The sequence below is a fragment of the Leptinotarsa decemlineata genome, unplaced genomic scaffold, assembly GCF_025532065.1.
Source record: "Leptinotarsa decemlineata unplaced genomic scaffold, Ldec_3_MD MMD2_tig00002974_RagTag_RagTag, whole genome shotgun sequence".
Lineage (NCBI taxonomy): Eukaryota > Metazoa > Arthropoda > Insecta > Coleoptera > Chrysomelidae > Leptinotarsa > Leptinotarsa decemlineata.
Window position 1 is genome coordinate 10325222 of NW_027412578.1, and position 17446 is coordinate 10342667.

Genomic DNA, 17446 nt, shown 5'->3' on the forward strand with positions numbered 1-17446 from the left:
GCTGAATATTTATAGGAAAACTCTAAGTAAATTCTCATGTATCCGGTTTTCCTTGAAATGAGTTCAAACTACAACTAGGTACACCATAAAATAAATGAAGAAAACGATATAAATGGTTCCACGAAATTATTGACTGAACGTGATTTTTGTGGAGACCTTTTGTATGTATATGTATTATGATTTTCCACAACCGCAAAAAAGTGGAATGATATACAATGAAAGATTGCAAATTATATCGAATATGTTGAAAATGTAGCTTTGCTAGTGCGCGTCTTCTAGAATATTTCATACATCTACGTACCGAAAGGCCTTTGAATTTTAAAATTTACCATAGAGAAGTATAATATGCCTCGTGAATACCTTTGCCGCAAGAGAGCGCGCGTCAACGCAAAATCAAAGAAAAAAGAAACGGGTTGGATATCATTTTCTGAAATATACATGAAAATATATTGTATTTTGAGGTAAAATCATCTCGTTGAATTGTCCATATTCATTACACTGGCTCAGTGAACAATATTTTTTTAAAGTCTATTGGTCATCAAAAAGCGCGAGTTTTATAATTCTGTGAACGAATATTACACTAAAAACGTAAAGTGAAATACTTGAACAAACAATAATAGAGTATTTTTGACTACGATTTTTTTATTATTTGATTATTGCAATAATCAATATCATCTCTGAGTTTGACGTTTCAAATATAAGCGGAGCGCCAATTAATTTTTGTTGTTTCATAATTTGTATTACTTTTTTTATGTTTCTATAATAAAAATCTAAATGCCGCCTATTGTCTTGTCAATTTTCAGTGATGCCAAAAAGCGGGTAAATCCTATGAGGATTATGATGAATTATTTCGGATAGGGATTTCATTTGAAGCACATGCATTTTCTTGAGCTAGCTGTTTCGTTTATTTGCTTTCAAGTGTCAAATGTCATCTGTAGATGCTGTTTGTAGTATCCATTTTGAGATTCATTTACTGATTGGAAGTCTTTTATATTATATTAATCTCATCGTCTATATAAATGAGGATATTTTGTAGCACACATTTTTTTTTGAAGTTTGCTACTCTGTATTTGTTATAAGTGTAATTATTATATCCAGTTGATGTTCATAATATTCAGTTCTGAGTTTTATTTGCTGTTCTCATTGTATGTATTTCTAATTGAATTGTTAAAAATTAATGTAGGTAATGGTGCGAACAATTAGCATGACTACTGTCCTTATTGACAAACAAATAGTAGCCAACTGAGAAAAAATGCAGTGCTCTATATCATATCCATCGACATGTCCTGAAACAGGTATCCTATAAGGATGAAGGTTTTTAAGGATTTCGGTCACTTGCTTGTTTATTCCAATTTTTCACTTCTCTGTATCACAGAAACATACGGAATCGTAGAGGGGCCACAATAATCGATATTATTTTTCTCAGAATCCATACAAGTTTGAATTTCCAATTACAACTGTACATTGACAAATTTCCTTCTAATAACTGTGAATTAACACTTATGAGTGTGAAGTTATAAGTATAAATTCACAGTTATAACTGTGTACACTTTGCACACGGAACAATAAATGTCGGCTAAAGACTAACCTGTAACCATTATAATTTCTATGCCTATAACCTAACATAGGCAAACCTACATTCAACTAATAAATATGTGATATTTTTTTTCAAGTTCTAATTACAATAGTTGAATATGATTTTGGTTACGTTAGTCCTCGTTTCATTAACAATTTGATACTAAAAATATTTCTTACACAATTCACAGTTATAAGTTTGAATCTGTGGAAAATAATATTGTGGCTCTTTTAGGCTTCTCTAGAAAAAACCCTTATTTTACATTTTTAAACTACTTCGGTTGAAAGAGTATCCATGTACTCACAGTAGGTACTATGTTGTACTGCACTGTTGCGTTGTACCTTTTTCGAAAAATATCTTAAATTTCAAATCTGATCAATGACATGAACGAATTCACCCATTGTTGTGCATTTAGCGCTTCTGCAAATGAAATGCCAAAGTACATTGTATCCCTTTATTTTATGAAGAGTAACAGTGCCGTAAATCGATTGTTTTAGTCAAAATATATTACATAGGAATCAGAAACGTGTTAGGAATTACATGTTAAAAGGTAAGACCTCGTTAGTCCTTAGCTCGCACACGTTTCTCAACTTCTCAGAGTTGTCGTTCATATGGGGGCGACAGCTGATTAACGGAAAAACAGATTTTTTTTTAAACAGGTGTAACCCTGATGGTGTTTTAGCTGTTCACTTTTTTATTTGTGAGAACTCTACATGAGATTCATCCAACTTTGTGCACATGTGGATAGATTGAGCAAGAATCGAAATTTGTCGATCACATTTTATTGAGATCTTCAAGTCATGGGCCATATTGTAAAAAATCTTCCATTTAATGTTAATTCATTCCTAAATGTAAATAACATTGAAATACCAATTTTACGCCAGTCCCAACTGTGTCACTTTTCCAAGTGTCCTCAGTACCTCTGGCTGAAACTTAACAACAATGTCCTAGGTCGATAGTTTTTGAAAAAATAATTTACATGCTCCTCGGTTTACACAAAGATGCATAGAAACACCGGTGTTTAAACTTTTCCGCTTTTGATTTGTGAAAATCTCTCGTTGTGAGATTCTCCTAACTTTGTTCACACGTTAATAGATGGAACCAGAATCGTTTCCAAATGCAATCTATTTTACCTAGAATGAGGGGATTGTGCATCTTGGTTCAAACCCATACTAAGGCTTCATCAACTGAATCTGATAATTCAATAAAACAGACCCAATAATTGAAAATGTATTTATTATAAATAAAACATAAATAATAGTTATTAACATTTTTGGTTTGTTAGAACAAAATCTTACAGCTGAACTAGATATACTTGTACATAATTGTTCTCATAAAGGTATAAAATAACGAATCATTCTCAATTTCAAATACTGAACTTCTTCAAAATAAATTAAAAAACAAATTTTAGCCTGAAATTCAACATGTGAGGAAACAGAATAAAATCTTATTGAAATAAAGTTTATATTCACTCGTAGATATGAAATATTATTTTGGATGAAAACTTTCGATAAGTTCGATTTTTCAGTACGCCATGGGGAATAAATCATTTTGGGGAGATGAATATATAATATTAAATGTGTACTTGATGACAAAAAATTCACAGCTAAGAACCTTGCAGATTTAAGCGAATAATTCATACCTCAACGATATTTTCTCCTATGGTACATTGACCCGCCTCAGAGACGTCTATTCGTTATTAAAATTAAGTATCGACTGTGAATCTAAAGTGTCTCCAGACAGCAGGACGTTGTTGATGGGGTCCCCAGACACTGGTCCAGAAATATGGCTAAACGGAAAAAAACTATTTACTTTTCTAATCAGCTCCATGCACTCCTCCTTATTCCTATTCACCCTGCCGTTGACATCGGCGATCCCTTGCTGGGTCTGCAGTATCTCCGACACTATGTATCTGCTGATCAGGTCGACTTGCGGATGGCCCCCGTTTCGGATTTCAAGGTCTGGCAACCACCTGAAGTAACACTGGAGCCATATATCCATGCCGGAAAGGCCGGTGTGAGGTTTGAGTTGCTCTTTGAAGCTGTCGTCGAATAAAGGGTTGCAAAAAAGGCCGATGTCTCTATCTGAGAATTGTTCCCGCCAGTCCCAGACACTGCGCAGGATCAGAGGCGGATGCAGGTGCGCTGATCCCTGAAATGTAATGATGTTCTGTTCAACTTATTCTGTACTATAATAGGGAACGCAACTATTAACATTAGATACATGGAAGTGCCGCCATATTGAATTTGGTAACATGGGCTCCTAAGCAACCATTTTGAAAAGAAATGAGCACTGTTACATCATTGAAAAGAGAATTTTGAATCCTATTAAATAGTTTTAAAGAATATAACGGCTTCTGTGTGAAGTTATTGACATGGGTTCATTTTAGGTTGAACCAGAGTAGGTTTTTCAAAATTGTTCTACGTATGAGAAGTGTTCTGGTTATCCTCAAAACACACTATTGAATTGGTTAGGGTTTCCGAATCAATTTCAATGGTGGTGGGTGTGACTTCGTTCCTATTGGCTGAATTGAATGATCCGATACGAGAGAAATTGAGTGCAGGTAGCCAGGTTTTATTGATATTAATTCCTTTTTTCTTCAGGTCGAAATTATTTCTGTACTTCTGAATTTGTATTGCCTCCATTTATAGTCTTGGATAGTAACTACCCGTAAATACTTCAGTGATAAAGTAAACGACAATGTTGACAAATCTATATGTTAAAAATCTAAATTAGATAAGATTGTGTACAAGAACTGCTATTGTAAAATTAATTGTATGACTTATTTCATTTCGTTGTTGACAAAGGTATACAACTACATGTTGCTATGTTTCACTTCGTCAATAACAGTGTACAGCAAGCGCCAAACGTGATGGCGCGCCCGCCCCATGCGCACAAACTTATTTTCAATGTAACCCCCACTACAGCTATTGCAAGACATACAAATGCTCTGTCCAGAGGCGTATCGTTATTTGTCCTCCAATGCTGTTGGCGTTTGACAATGTGTTGTTTCTAAAAAAATGTTAGAAGAAAATGTCAAATGTTCCATTTGCTACCCTAATTAAAACTATCATAGGTACGACACTGGCCGGCAAGGGGCTTATCATAATCCAATAGTGATTTAGTTGGGAGAGTCTATACCTGCGCGATCGCTTGCCATCACGTTTGGCGCTTGCTATAGCAAGATAATGAAGTACAGTATTGGTTGATTGAACTGTGGGTTCTATCAAGTTTCTTCAAAAGCCTGGGGCATATAAACCATCAGTAGGTGAACATGCACTTGGAGAAGGTACACACGTTATCGCGTTTAAGGAGATCCAAGTCCCAAATAGAACTTTCGAGTTATTATATAAGGAGTCGATAGAAAGTCAGAAGCAAAAAAATGACTTCAACCGAAAAGAGAGAATCAACAATTATAAAATCTGGCTACCTGCACTCAACTGCTCTCACATAGGTAATTTAATTCAACAAATAGGAATGACGCCACCCTCAAAACCAATGGAATACATCCATAGACCCAAACCTATGATGGCCGGTCGGTTCGACTTGGGAGCTTTGTTCACTCAGTCAATCGACCAATGTGTGAGTCGGTGGTTCAAGCCTCAGGCTGAACGATCGATTTTCACTTACTATCGTTCAACCCGTTTTAGAAATTACACGTTGAAAGGTAAGACCTCGTTAGCTCGCACAAGTTTCGACTTTTGAGGGTTGTCGTTCGTAGGGGTGCGATAGCTGGTTAACGAAAAAACATATTTTAAACACATCCACCGCAGTTGTCGACGAAAAGTAAGGCATGAAACCTGCAGAAGATGGTCAACAAATCCGGAAAATAGCTTCGACACAGATATAGAAATAAATTATCTTTTCTAACTTAACTACATAGTAGGTTCTCGTAAATGCCTGCCAAAAAACAAGTACTTCGCGGGCTAATACCACGATGGATAGTTGTTCACGAGATGGAGCTGTTAGTAGTTAACAATAATACTCTTAGACGAAGGTTTCATACATGCGGTCGAGCCGCGTTGATATTAATCGAGTCCCAGGCACACTACTGTTTAGGTCGGATCTCTCCAGTACTGATGACGAGGTAATAACTCGAAACTGGTCTGTAGGTGATCTACTCGACTGACTTCAGCATGGTTCTGCTGCTAGATGAACGAGAAAGATCTGTAAGACTAACCTCTGTGAAGTATCTTGCATGAATGTCTGTCAGACATAATTCAATGTCCAGCGTAGTATCAGCCGAGGAAGTAGTTGTTTTCCGGCATGCATTTACCAGAACCTACTGTGTAGGTAAGTTGGGAGAGATGTATATTTCAGAATTGTATCTTTTTATATGTATGTGTCTCTCCTCAATACAGTCTTTGGACTTGTTTTGATTTCTGTCCAATGATTATTATTATTAAACATTTCTATAGATGCTCAACTCCACTCATTTTTTGATCCATTATTTTTAAATATAAGAATTGACTCATATTTCATGCTGTTTACATAAAATTTGACTGTTTTACTATCGAAGAAACCAATTAGGATGCGAGAAACGTTTTTTGCCTTAGTGACAATAACATTGAAACATAATTTTCAATTATATTTCAACATAGTACCACCAACATATAAACATAAAATCAACTAATCAATCACCAACTAATAGCGAATATATTTTTGTAGGTCATGCCCGAAAGAAAGTAACGCCGGCCGCCACTGGTAACCATAAAACAAACGTGACGTAGCTAAGAGCGCAGGAACGCCCAATGTTCCCTGTCGCTCGAGAAGCAGAAAAGAACTTCTGTGAAAATTCTACGATGTTCGATTACGATATTCAAACGCCGACTGCGGGCATATCGAGAAAGTCAAGTAAACAGTGAAGTGGAAGATACAGTGCGATACGCGAAGTGATCAAGTAAGGCGATAGACATTCGGACAGTCTAGTGGACGTTACAGTGCGGTACGCGAAGTAATCTAGTAAGGCGATAGACGTTAAACTAATACTTGAAATTTTTAGTTGAAGTGTTTGTTGTATTTCAAGTGAAATAAAGTTAAGTTTGATTATTCAGTGTAGTCAATTATTGATCAACCCACGGGGAAAAACTAACAATATTATCAAATTACCGTTTCTGCCATGAATCTCGCATGAGTGCAGTTGAACAAAAACGTATCGAATACAGATATATGGGTTGAATCCCAGAGAGTAGTCAGGTAAGTCTCGCTGATCTGAAACGCTGTCGGATATTGCTGCAGTAGCTGCCAGACACAGTCGAGAAAGAGAAGAAATAACGGCGAAGGTTCGATTTCTTTATCCAGTATGTGTCCTAATCTGTTGGCAAAAGGATGACCTAGAGCGACCCATTCTTTCTGGACGAGAGACTGAAAGCCAAATTTTGTTCTGAAGAAGGGGTCCAGGATCAACTGGGTTAGGCTGGAAACTATGCAATTCATGTCCTGACCGTTGCCTAAAAATATAATTTTTCTTTTACTTTCCACAATGATTATCATGAGAAAGACATGCAAGTTATCATATAAATTGAAAAACTCATCAACAAAAAAAAGGTCACCTCATTAAAAAATCTTTGTATAACACGAAATAAGTTGTAGACTCAATTAAAACGAGTATCAAAAAAGCAACGAGAAAAATTGAACATAAAATTATTACCAACGAGTATCAAGGTTTTCTTGGATTTGAATTTTAGGTTTTTCTCAGACAGAAATTGTGATTTTCACGATTATAATACAGGAAGATGCTATTTATTAAGGGCTAGTAGATTCAGACTGTAAAAATCGAGCAGAAATTCTATTGATGTTAACCTTTACAATATTATATCTCCCCATATTGAAGAGTTGAATCAATATTTGTTCAAAAAGTGTGAGAGATCTGTTGATTACAAATTGTATTTAACCTACTGTCGAGTATGTAGCTGTCCTATCCAATGCAACATAAATTAACGGAAGAGCAGTATAATATTCATTGATATTTTAACTTTAAATTTCCATTTTATAGTCATAACTCATCTTATTTGTATAGTTCTATACATTTGAAAGATCAATAAAACTTCCTATTTTATCGATCCATTGTATGAACCAAATAGACTTGTAGGTCTTGATCTATGTATGCACCTTGAGTGATTATTATGAATACCGTCATTTGCAAGTCATTTAAACTAATTTTGAATGCAAGCATACCTTCCTGCAATACGACTGTTGACCCATGCATGGAAATTTTGTCTGCCGCCTCCATTGCTTTGGTCAAACAAGTCGAAACATGCGACAACCATTTGGTACCGTCCAACAACCCATAGAATTTGAAATCCTGACTTTTGAAAATTCTCGTATTGTCCGGAGTACACAGTTCTCTCAATTTCAAGAAACTAACTTGGATATCTTTAGGCGTCGGTGACGAGAGATCAATAATATGAGGAGGCTTCTTGTCGGGATGGCTTTTTCGAATGTGTTCCAGAAGTTTGTTCTCTTCGGTTCGGTCCATGATGGCAGGCAGGAGATCTGCCATTCGAACTAGAGCGGCACCTTTGGAAGTACCCCAAACCTTGAAAATTAAGACGTGTTCGAAAATGATTTATTATGGACAGAAGGTAATTCATCAAAGAAGTTTCACATCATATATAAAAGTAACAGTACTTTATTTCACTACATCAAGCAATATTACACCTCTAGCAGGTCAAAGATATACATATTCGGTTGTTTCAAAAGTTACTGGTCAACAAAAGAGGTCCCGTTCCTGCTCCAGAACACAAAAACGAACAGAACTTTTAAACCAACCTAATTATTTATTTTCATTTGGTTTCAAGATAATCACACTGACTTACACTACTGATCTAATATCTTTAATGGAGATAATAAAAAGCATATTACTTGGGAAAGCATATCAGTATGTAACATTTGTATGTAACAAAAAGAGCATTGGTCCAAGTACATAACCTTGTGGTACATCCATGATTGAATCAGAATTTTCAGATTTGACATTCAATTCAATTTGTATACAAGAAAAACATTGGTCCAAGTACAGGACCTTGTGGTACATCCATGATCAAGTCAGAATTTTCAGATTTGACATTCAATTTCATTTGTATATAACAAAAAGAGCATCGGTTCAAGCACATAACCTTGTGGTACATCTACGTTTGAACCAAAATTTTCATTCTCTATTCCTCTACCTTGATAGTTAATGATAACAAATTGTTTTCAATTTGTCAGAAAAGATAAAATCCACTCTAGAGAAAGTCTGCTATAAGAAAAATTTTTTTGCTAAGATTTCATTTACACAATTGAAGGCATGGCTTAGATCTCAAAATATTCCAAACAGGCCCATGCTCTGATTTACTGCAAAAGCTTTTCATAAAATGAATGTATTGCTGTATTAGTTGAAAATCCTTTTCTAATTTCATGTTTATTCTCAGGTAAAATAGCATATTTTCCAAATAATTGAGTGATCTATGGAGAAAACAATATTCAAATGGAAATCATTAGTTCTCACTTGAGTTCCTTGGAGTATATACTGAGCTCGTCATAATAATATGACAAAGGGGTAATACAGCTTACAAGATAAAAGTTGGGACTTCATCAGGTACACAAGATTTTCTGTTCTTTAATTGGCGACACATCAAGTAGTACATTTTTTCAAAGGTGATCGGAGACAAAAAGAAAGAAAACCTCTGAAATTTCTCTATTGGCTTTGGATGTAGTTTGGATTTTTTTTGTCAATTTTAGAGTTTTTCAAAATCATTGAATAAAAACGCAAAATTTAATCTGATATCATTTCAATATTTTGTTATGATTATGTATTATTACTTATTTCAGATCTAACTTTCCATGCACACTTTGTTGGATATCTGATTTAATAATTCTTTTTTGGTAAAATTTTTACTTTGAACCTAATACTAGAAAATTGTGTTTTTCCTAAGAAGGTCATGAATAAATGTGATTTGGTTATTATCCCTTTTTAATGCAAATAATTAGTTTGATTTGAGCTCGACTGTATAACTTCTTCATTTCCCAATGCCTGTTGACAACTTCATACTTGAACACTTTTTTGACAGGCCAGTCAACTTCAAACTGACTTTCAGATAAAATAACTACCAATTTTTGTATCGAGCTACTTCATCATATAAATGTGTTTACAGCAGCTGACTAGAATTAATGAAGAAAACAGGTAAGAAGTCTCTTGAATTTAGTTCTACATTATTGTCCTAGTATATTTACCCATATAGGAAGAAACCTGCAACAAAATTTTTCCACAGCTGCTTTGATGATAGTATCAGTGACGGATTGAGGCACTATGATAGTTTCAACCATCATAGGAGATATATGAAAATTGAAATTGGCTTGGGATATCCGCCAATTTTGACATTTCGTTCTCTTCAGTTCTTTTTCCCAGTCTGATTTCACAAGAAAAAATCGAGCTTCTCTATTAAGTGTTTCATTCACGTAGGGTTCTCTAAAAAAAAAAAACAAATTGAAAGACCGAAACCTGAATAACAACACAACTCACTTATAGTCGTAGGCGAATAGCAGGGAATGTCTTTTTGGATAAGCATGATGAAGTAAAGCATTAACTACATTCTTCCCGCTATCTTTATCACACATTTTAAAGCTAAACTCGAAACTTTTCATATTTTTACAAACTATAAGTATATCTTTGACTTTTCCTGTGACATTTTGACCAGGAGTTAACTTCTTCTTGTTACGATCACCAATTTGGTAAATGACATCAATGGAAGACAGGCAAACATCGTTTATACCGAGCAGTAGATTTTGTTGGAAGCAGTTTGACGGTTCCACATCTTCAGCACTGGCAAAAGAAAGCTTGAATGTGGTGATGGTTAAGATACCAGGGATGTACTTTCTTCTATCACTCAAAGGGGGGTACAAAAGAACCTTAGGAGCCTCGTAAACGATGGTTTCACCTGAAATTGCAATCTCATTTGGAAAAAAAAAAAGATTAAATATCAATGAAAACCCTTCTATTGAACTGTATAATTATTGTCCGTGAATAATCACCTTGTAGGTAATATTGTAAAATAAAACTATCAAATATATTGAATTTATCATAAAACAATTGTCTTGTTGGAAACACAAATATTCAATGTTGGTAATTTTAATTCTTTCATTGTCAATCAAACAGAAATGCCTCTTTCTGTTTCAGGGTTAAAAGGAAATTAAAATTCCACACCACATGATGAATGAAAAAGATGAGAATAATTCAGTGAAAATCTTGCATCCGAATCTTCCATATTGAAAGAACTTCAGGGGGATGCTGTCAAAATGAGTGTTTCAACTCCAGTTGTGATTAAAAACTATCCTAAATAGAACTTTATATCAGTAGTCTGGCATTCACAGTGTAGAGTTTTTCTATGAATGAAACACTCAAATTTTATAGAATTTTCATTAATAATTGTTAATTTCTTCCTTCATGTCCTTATAAGTTTCCAGCTGTTCATATTTTATTAAAGAAATATTTTTTCATCAATGTTACTTCTTGATTGTTAAAGTATTATTTCATACCATCCAGAATTTTTGTTCGTTGGGCATCATCCAAAGTTATCGACTGAAAAAAAAATGTTATAAAGGGGCCACAAATACTATTTTCAAGTACCTCCAATTCTGATTCTCCAATATAGCTCTTAAAAGTCGAGTCTTCTTTGACATCATTCATTTTCAGTTTTCATTCATAACATTTCTTTGGGATGTGACAGTGAGGAGTTTCTCGTGTAATCATATTTAAACGGGGAAAACCTTTATCCCATATTTAATGTGATAATTAACTAAAAATAACAAAATGACAAATTTCTAAAAAAATGTAGTTTAAGGTTAAGTAGGATTTATACGAAGGTTGGCAATATGAAAACTTCTCATTCTACAACCAACCTACATGTGAGGGGTTTTTATTTTTTCTACTTTTTATTTGATATCTGATACCAAAAGTTTCTCTGTTGGCGTAATAGTGCTAATGAAATAAAAATATGTTATTCGAGTCATTGACGGTTGCAATTGGCAGATTTAACGTTACACAAAAATTAAAGATAAAGTCATTTCGCACTTCAGATCCTGTCAGTTGAAACTTTATTGCGCGTAAAAATGGTTGTATATGTTTCAGGCGTTTTATTATTGGCAACACTGATATTTAAAATACAATAATTATGAATACACTGACTTCCATAATAGTAATGTATATAGTAATAACAAAGGAATAGTAAATAAATATTTCACAGATTTCCATTGTCAACATCAATTGATTGTTCATTAGATTAGATGCTTTGTGACAAAAATATTGAATCATTTTAGTAAACAATTATGTCAAATATCAGGAGGAATTTCAGGTAATAGTTGTGGCTACCCTTGATGTCAAATTGATCGCGACCTCTCAAATTCAATATCAAATTGTTAAAAATTTATCCATACTAATGTCAACCAAATAGTTACAGTTATGTCGTACTGAAACCACGAATGAAAATTTCAAAAACGAAACTAGGATTGAAGTTTTGACAAAGAGGGTTGCCACCAATACAAAACCAAACACTTCCCCGTTTGACAAATAAAATACTATTTATTCAACTGTGATTTGACAAATTACGGTATACGAAGTATTAGCACAGATTAGTACTCTGTGGTATTAGTTCAATGGATTCTAGGAACGTTCTATTCATTCAAATGCTTCAGGAAATGTAGTTCTTCATATTTTTTTTTATTATTTACAGGTTAGGATGTGTCTTTCATCATGAATTGGCGGATGGAACTGCAAACGTATAATTTATGTGCCATGAAGTCAATAACGAACAAAACATACACCTTGAACCTAAAAGGGGTATACAATTGAAGACCTAACTTACGAATGAAAAAGATATCCTAAATTACATAATTATATACAATTTTTTAATATTGAAGTCTACCTTCTGACATATTTCAAAAATTAATTGACCAAAACTCACTTTTAAATTGACGTGAGTTTCTTCGGTATATTAATGAACCAAATTTCAAAACTTTTGTTGAAGTTATAAATTATTTATTTACATTTGAAATGTAACCTTCCAATGTTGTACAATGTTAAAAGTCAAAAGTACACGTTATGTCATTATATAATTTTTAGGTTATATTTTCATATTTTGTCATTGAATTCAAAAATGTGGAAACCTCTTCTTGATAGTGAAGATTGCATAAAATCTGATATTCTAAGGTGGAACTTCACTTGTATCAAAACTGTTTTCTTTCAGAATGACTGATTTCATTATAATTAATGATATGAAAGTGAGGTTTGTAGAATTACCTTTGAAAAATCATCTAATTTCTTCACTGTAGTATTTTTTCAGGCCCGGTGCTGATAGTGGTTTATGGGCGTTATTTCTTCTACCACTTTCGATAATAATATCGACGTTCAAACATCCAATTACTTCAACACCCACTTACAAATTAGCTTCATTAGTATGTTTTGGTATATTGCTCACATCAACAATTATTGTGGTTCACAAGTTGAAAGAGCAAAAACTGACTGTATTCAGTTTATGGACGGTTCTCGCCAGTGCAATCAGTTCAACAGTATTTTTTATCTGCTTCAACAAAGGTTACATTATATTAATACTACAGAATTGGGGCAATGAATTCTGAGTATAGTGTGTTGGAATTTGCATTAATTTATTCTCATGACAGAGTTTTTCAACAAATTTATCCATTGTTATCTTATACCAGTTATAAATAGTCCTTATTTACTCAAGTTACTAGGTCTGAAATTGGATTTGTTATCTTTATGTTTTTTATCTCTGCATTACTTCAAGTGAGCATTTGCCACATGGATATTGGTTGTGTCTGTGAATGAAACATGAAACTCTCTTGGATTTTTTTAATTGAACAGATTCATTTCATTTTATCTTCTAACATGTTTATTTTTGATTATTTAACTTACTGTTTAAGATTTGTGGCGATCATCTTTTGATGATACCAGCTTGGCTGATAAATGTAAGTCAAGAGGACTCCTCAGTTCAGGAATAGTATTTTCATTGAATTAGGCAAAAATGGTAATATCTTTGCTGTGTTATAAAAAAACCCAATTTCACTTTACTGACTATTCATGCTTTCAACGCCATTTTCAAACAAGTCCAAATATTTCAGTTCAGTGTTCTTGCAGGTCTATTCTTTGCCTTATTAAGTGGAGTCTGTTGTACTTTTCTATACCTCAAGACATATAAGTTCATCCTAGAGAAGTTCAAAGAATGCTTCACACTTGGAGAAGCTGGAATAGCAAGCCAAGCAGCCATAATTTTATTGTATTTCACTATTTTGAATTTCCTGAGTCATGGAACGAGAGCCGAGCCTTTCAAAAGTAATATGCAAATTTCTACTTTAATTATCCAGGTGAGGGAAAATAATTGAAATAATACAAAATTCGACTCATTTTATGCTTTGTTTCAGCTGGGATTCCTAGGGATTGCAGTAATCGCATGGGCGTCTTATTTTTTCAGTCTGAAAAGTTCTAAGCCGTTTTATTCTGTTGTGATTTTCACTATTGTATTTGTGATTTTCTTACCTTTACATATTCTACTGGAGCGGAGTCCTGTTTTATGGATTTTTCAGCAGTTGTGTTATGATTGGTCCACTGTAAGTTATCCATTCCATTCAATGTTCACTTTGGGGAAGTTCTTTGTAAATTGTTAAAAAGTTTTTCACTTCATTTTAGATAAAACTGATGATATATTGGGTTTTGTGTACTGGTTTAGCTGTTTGGGCAATTAACAAGCAGATTTTCAGTGTTCATAAAGCTTCTACTGGTACAAGGAAAATATTTCACCTATTAGCAGTCATTGTTTACATTCCGGGGCTCCTACATAGATGTTCTATTCTGTACCTTGCAAGTGGAGTGGTTACAGGATTGTTTTTCGCATTGGAGGTAGGTTATATTTCAGGAATGTAATGGAATCGGCCGATACTTGATGAAATCCATAACTTATTCAAGAAACATTTTATTGTAAGTTTTTCACTTGTCAAAGAAATAGAGTTTCATTTTCAGTTCTTACTTGAGGAAGGTATTGTATACTCTGCAAGTGTCAACACGAATGATAGATCACTTGGAAAAGAACTATTTAGTAACTTCTCAGCATGGATTCAGACAAAAAAATCGATAAGAACTGCGTCGTGATATTCACTGAATTAAATATGTAAGAGACAAAGAACAAATGTTTTGTCATCATTTTTCGGCTTGCCATATGCTTTTATTGATCCCGTAGGTATCAAGTTTTTAATTAATGAACTGTGGCCTCTAGAATTTCCAACATGATAAATTAGATACAATCACATATAACAAATGGTAGTAAAACGCACCAACTCTATTTCACATGATCAGGCGGTAAAACTAGGTGTACTACACGGTCTGGTTCTTGGCCCTCTGCTATTTCTTTCATATATGAATGACCTCCCTCAATTTTAGATGATGTTCATGTAATGTTTGCTGACAACACAACAATATCACGATGCAGAACAGCTTGTAGTTGAATTAGAAATTGTCTTAAACCAATTCTCTTCTTGGTGGAAATAGGTCACTTATAATTCAAAATACATGAGCTCATGACATCTACTTTTTCTGACTGGAAATTTTTGAACTATTAATTGTTCTTTATTTAAATTAGACTATTTCTTTCAGATATTGCGTATTTTGCAGATGCCTCCCTTTGGAAGGCACCTACAGGATGGTTTTTTAGCGTTTAGTGATGAAAAAGATGTCGGCAACTTAGCCTTGACACCGATCTACCTTATCGTTGGCTGTTCCCTGCCAATTTGGATACATCCGTCTCCGTGTGATGTAACCGACTCGTCTATATTTTGTTTGATACCGCTAATGAGCGGCTTGTTATCTATTGGTGTTGGCGATACTGCAGCCAGTATCGTTGGATCGAATTATGGGAAGCACTTTTGGCCAGGTAAAAATTTTTCATATATAGAGAGAAAGAGAGCATTTTAACAACTTTCTCATGATACATGGCTTTTCCAATTACTTGGACATTTCAATACCTACAATCATAATGAATTCAATAACAAATTGTGAAGATTTCACTTGGAGCAAATATATATATTTTTTCGAATTGGTTCCTCTGCTTATTTGTCATGTTAGTTTTTCACATTGATATCTCAAGTAAATGTTGAGAATAATAAATGGAAAATGAATACAATAAAAACAGAAAATAAAACTCAAAACGACAATATAAAAACCATATATGACAACTGACAATAATGACAAATGCACAGACAGGGTAGCCAACACAGAAAAAAAACATGTACTGCAAACAAAATCATAATTGATATAGACAACAACACCCTCAAAACTGGTGTATGGGTACTAAAAATTGAATAATTTTAGTCAAATGAGATTTTTGAAGGGCGAGTTGAAATTGTCTCCATGACGAATTTTTTGTTTTCCAGTAGGATTATTGATTTAGACTAAAGAGTAGTTTTTACTTAATGAAAAAATTGGTTTTTGAACTGTGAAGTTATTCCTACTCTTATTTTATAATTTTTATAAACCAAAGGTTAACTGTTTAGCCTAAATCCTAGATGATGCGACTTTGGATGGGAATTATTGTAAGTATAATATTGAATAATTTTAGGAACAAAAAAGACATTTGAAGGGACCGTTGGATGCATGTTAGCTCAAATGGGACTCGTGTATTTTTTAATTGTGTTCAGTAAGTATGCCTCCATAATAAAAATCTACTTCAATTGTTTTGCTGTCTTGTAAGATAGTCGAAAAGAAAACTTTTGGTATATTCATAGTATAATCACTGTATGTAGAGTATAGTTAAAAAACTACTATGCCATTTGCTAGTGACTTGTTTTTGGGTCCCAACAAAAATCAAATTAATTTGTGGAGCTGAATTTTTTTGCTTTTTTTTTTATTAAGTGGATCCAGTCTCATTCATTGTGCTGATAAGAACTACTGTTTCCAGAAAGAATATATTTGCACTATGTATACATGAATATACATATTCATTTTAGAAATAATAAAACTCTCTTTTGTGTTATTTTCAGATTTTGTACCAAATTTTTCCACCGAGCAATGTTTGAAAATATTCCTTGCGATTTTTGTCACTTCCTTGGTTGAAGCTAAAACAACGCAAGTCGACAACCTGGTGCTACCTCTCATAATGTACATTATACTTGTTTAGTTTACAAATTGTTATTCCGATTTTTGTTTATGATGCCTAATGACATTGTTATGTGTACACTTTTTAAATTATATTTTTATATTGAGTACTAGTTTCTCTACAGCTTATACCAATATTTTCCAGAAGTCCTAAAACACAATGTTACTTTTATCTGTATATTTTATCTTCAGATGGTCACACCTAGACTTCCTGTAATTTTTATAAGTGCTTCACTGATAAGATTCAATTTTTCAAGGCCAAATATACTTTTCTTCAATACAGTTCTTTCACTGCCGAATCAATTTAATTCTTTGGAAACTTCTGTTGAATTAGCACTTCTAGTTCTCCCTCTTGAAAATTTTAAAAATTCGTTTTCATATCCTAAACAGAACTCGCAATATAAATAATGTAATTCATTTATATGGGCAAGAATTTACTTATACTAACTACTCTTCCTCTGAGGTGGAAATCACAAATGCCTTGCTTGCATTGGAAATACAAGTTTAAATTATCTACATACATATTCACCTTTATTTAAACCACATTTAACCTTCTTATTGCACTCATAATTTTTCATTGCAGATTTGGGAACTTATTTTTGTAAGATTTCTTCTTAACGAAGAGAAGTATAAGAAAAACGGTTTTCAAAATTGGGAATACCTAATTCAATGGTAAACAAGAAGTACACAAACATATCTAACTTGTTTTTAAACTCTTGTTTAAATAGCATCATTAG

At 33.6% G+C, this 17446-nt stretch overlaps 2 protein-coding genes and 1 long non-coding RNA gene across 8 annotated transcripts; 2 read left to right on the forward strand and 1 right to left on the reverse strand.

Moving 5' to 3' along the window:
* Positions 1-1918: 1918 nt before the first annotated feature.
* LOC141483118 (uncharacterized) lies at positions 1919-6889 on the forward strand. Its single transcript, XR_012465919.1, has 2 exons — positions 1919-2126; positions 6245-6889. It is a non-coding gene; the product is annotated as an uncharacterized lncRNA (long non-coding RNA).
* Positions 2794-12988, reverse strand: LOC111508483 (myotubularin-related protein 10-A). Of its 3 annotated transcripts, none has more exons than XM_023163992.2 (8): positions 12849-12988; positions 11178-11349; positions 11090-11132; positions 10077-10491; positions 9788-10022; positions 7754-8114; positions 6686-7026; positions 2794-3727 (listed from the first exon to the last, which is right to left on the reverse strand). In XM_023163992.2, the coding sequence occupies exons 2-8, from the start codon at positions 11238-11240 to the stop codon at positions 3266-3268; spliced, it is 1920 nt and encodes a 639-aa protein (XP_023019760.2). In that variant the 5' UTR covers positions 11241-11349; positions 12849-12988; the 3' UTR covers positions 2794-3265. The 3 variants fall into 3 exon arrangements, with proteins under 3 accessions (XP_023019760.2, XP_074033563.1, XP_023019762.2); XM_074177462.1 differs by lacking the exon at positions 12849-12988 and adding an exon at positions 11457-11475; XM_023163994.2 differs by lacking the exon at positions 12849-12988 and having other exon boundaries at positions 11181-11419.
* On the forward strand, positions 9626-16816 carry Dolk (Dolichol kinase). Of its 4 annotated transcripts, XM_023163995.2 has the most exons (9): positions 12128-12525; positions 12672-12834; positions 12892-13142; positions 13704-13930; positions 13988-14173; positions 14253-14462; positions 15213-15489; positions 16174-16251; positions 16595-16816. In XM_023163995.2, the coding sequence occupies exons 2-9, from the start codon at positions 12797-12799 to the stop codon at positions 16729-16731; spliced, it is 1404 nt and encodes a 467-aa protein (XP_023019763.2). In that variant the 5' UTR covers positions 12128-12525; positions 12672-12796; the 3' UTR covers positions 16732-16816. The 4 variants fall into 4 exon arrangements, with proteins under 4 accessions (XP_074033566.1, XP_074033565.1, XP_023019763.2 ...); XM_074177465.1 differs by lacking the exons at positions 12672-12834; positions 12892-13142 and adding an exon at positions 9626-9737 and having other exon boundaries at positions 12283-12389; XM_074177464.1 differs by lacking the exons at positions 12672-12834; positions 12892-13142 and adding an exon at positions 11771-11904 and having other exon boundaries at positions 12283-12389.
* Positions 16817-17446: the final 630 nt, after the last annotated feature.

Coding starts and splice junctions, on each gene's coding strand:
- LOC111508483 (XM_023163992.2), bottom strand. CDS start 11,240: ATGAATGATGTCAAAGAAGACTCGACTTTTAAGAGCTATATTGGAGAA. Junction 10,023..10,076: donor CTATTCGCCTACGACTATAA/GTGAGTTGTGTT, acceptor TTTTTTTTTTAG/AGAACCCTACGTGAATGAAA. Junction 8,115..9,787: donor GCAGGTTTCTTCCTATATGG/GTAAATATACTA, acceptor TTAATTTTCAAG/GTTTGGGGTACTTCCAAAGG.
- Dolk (XM_023163995.2), top strand. CDS start 12,797: ATGACTGATTTCATTATAATTAATGATATGAAAGTGAG. Junction 13,143..13,703: donor TTTTATCTGCTTCAACAAAG/GTTACATTATAT, acceptor GTGTTCTTGCAG/GTCTATTCTTTGCCTTATTA. Junction 15,490..16,173: donor TGGGAAGCACTTTTGGCCAG/GTAAAAATTTTT, acceptor GAATAATTTTAG/GAACAAAAAAGACATTTGAA.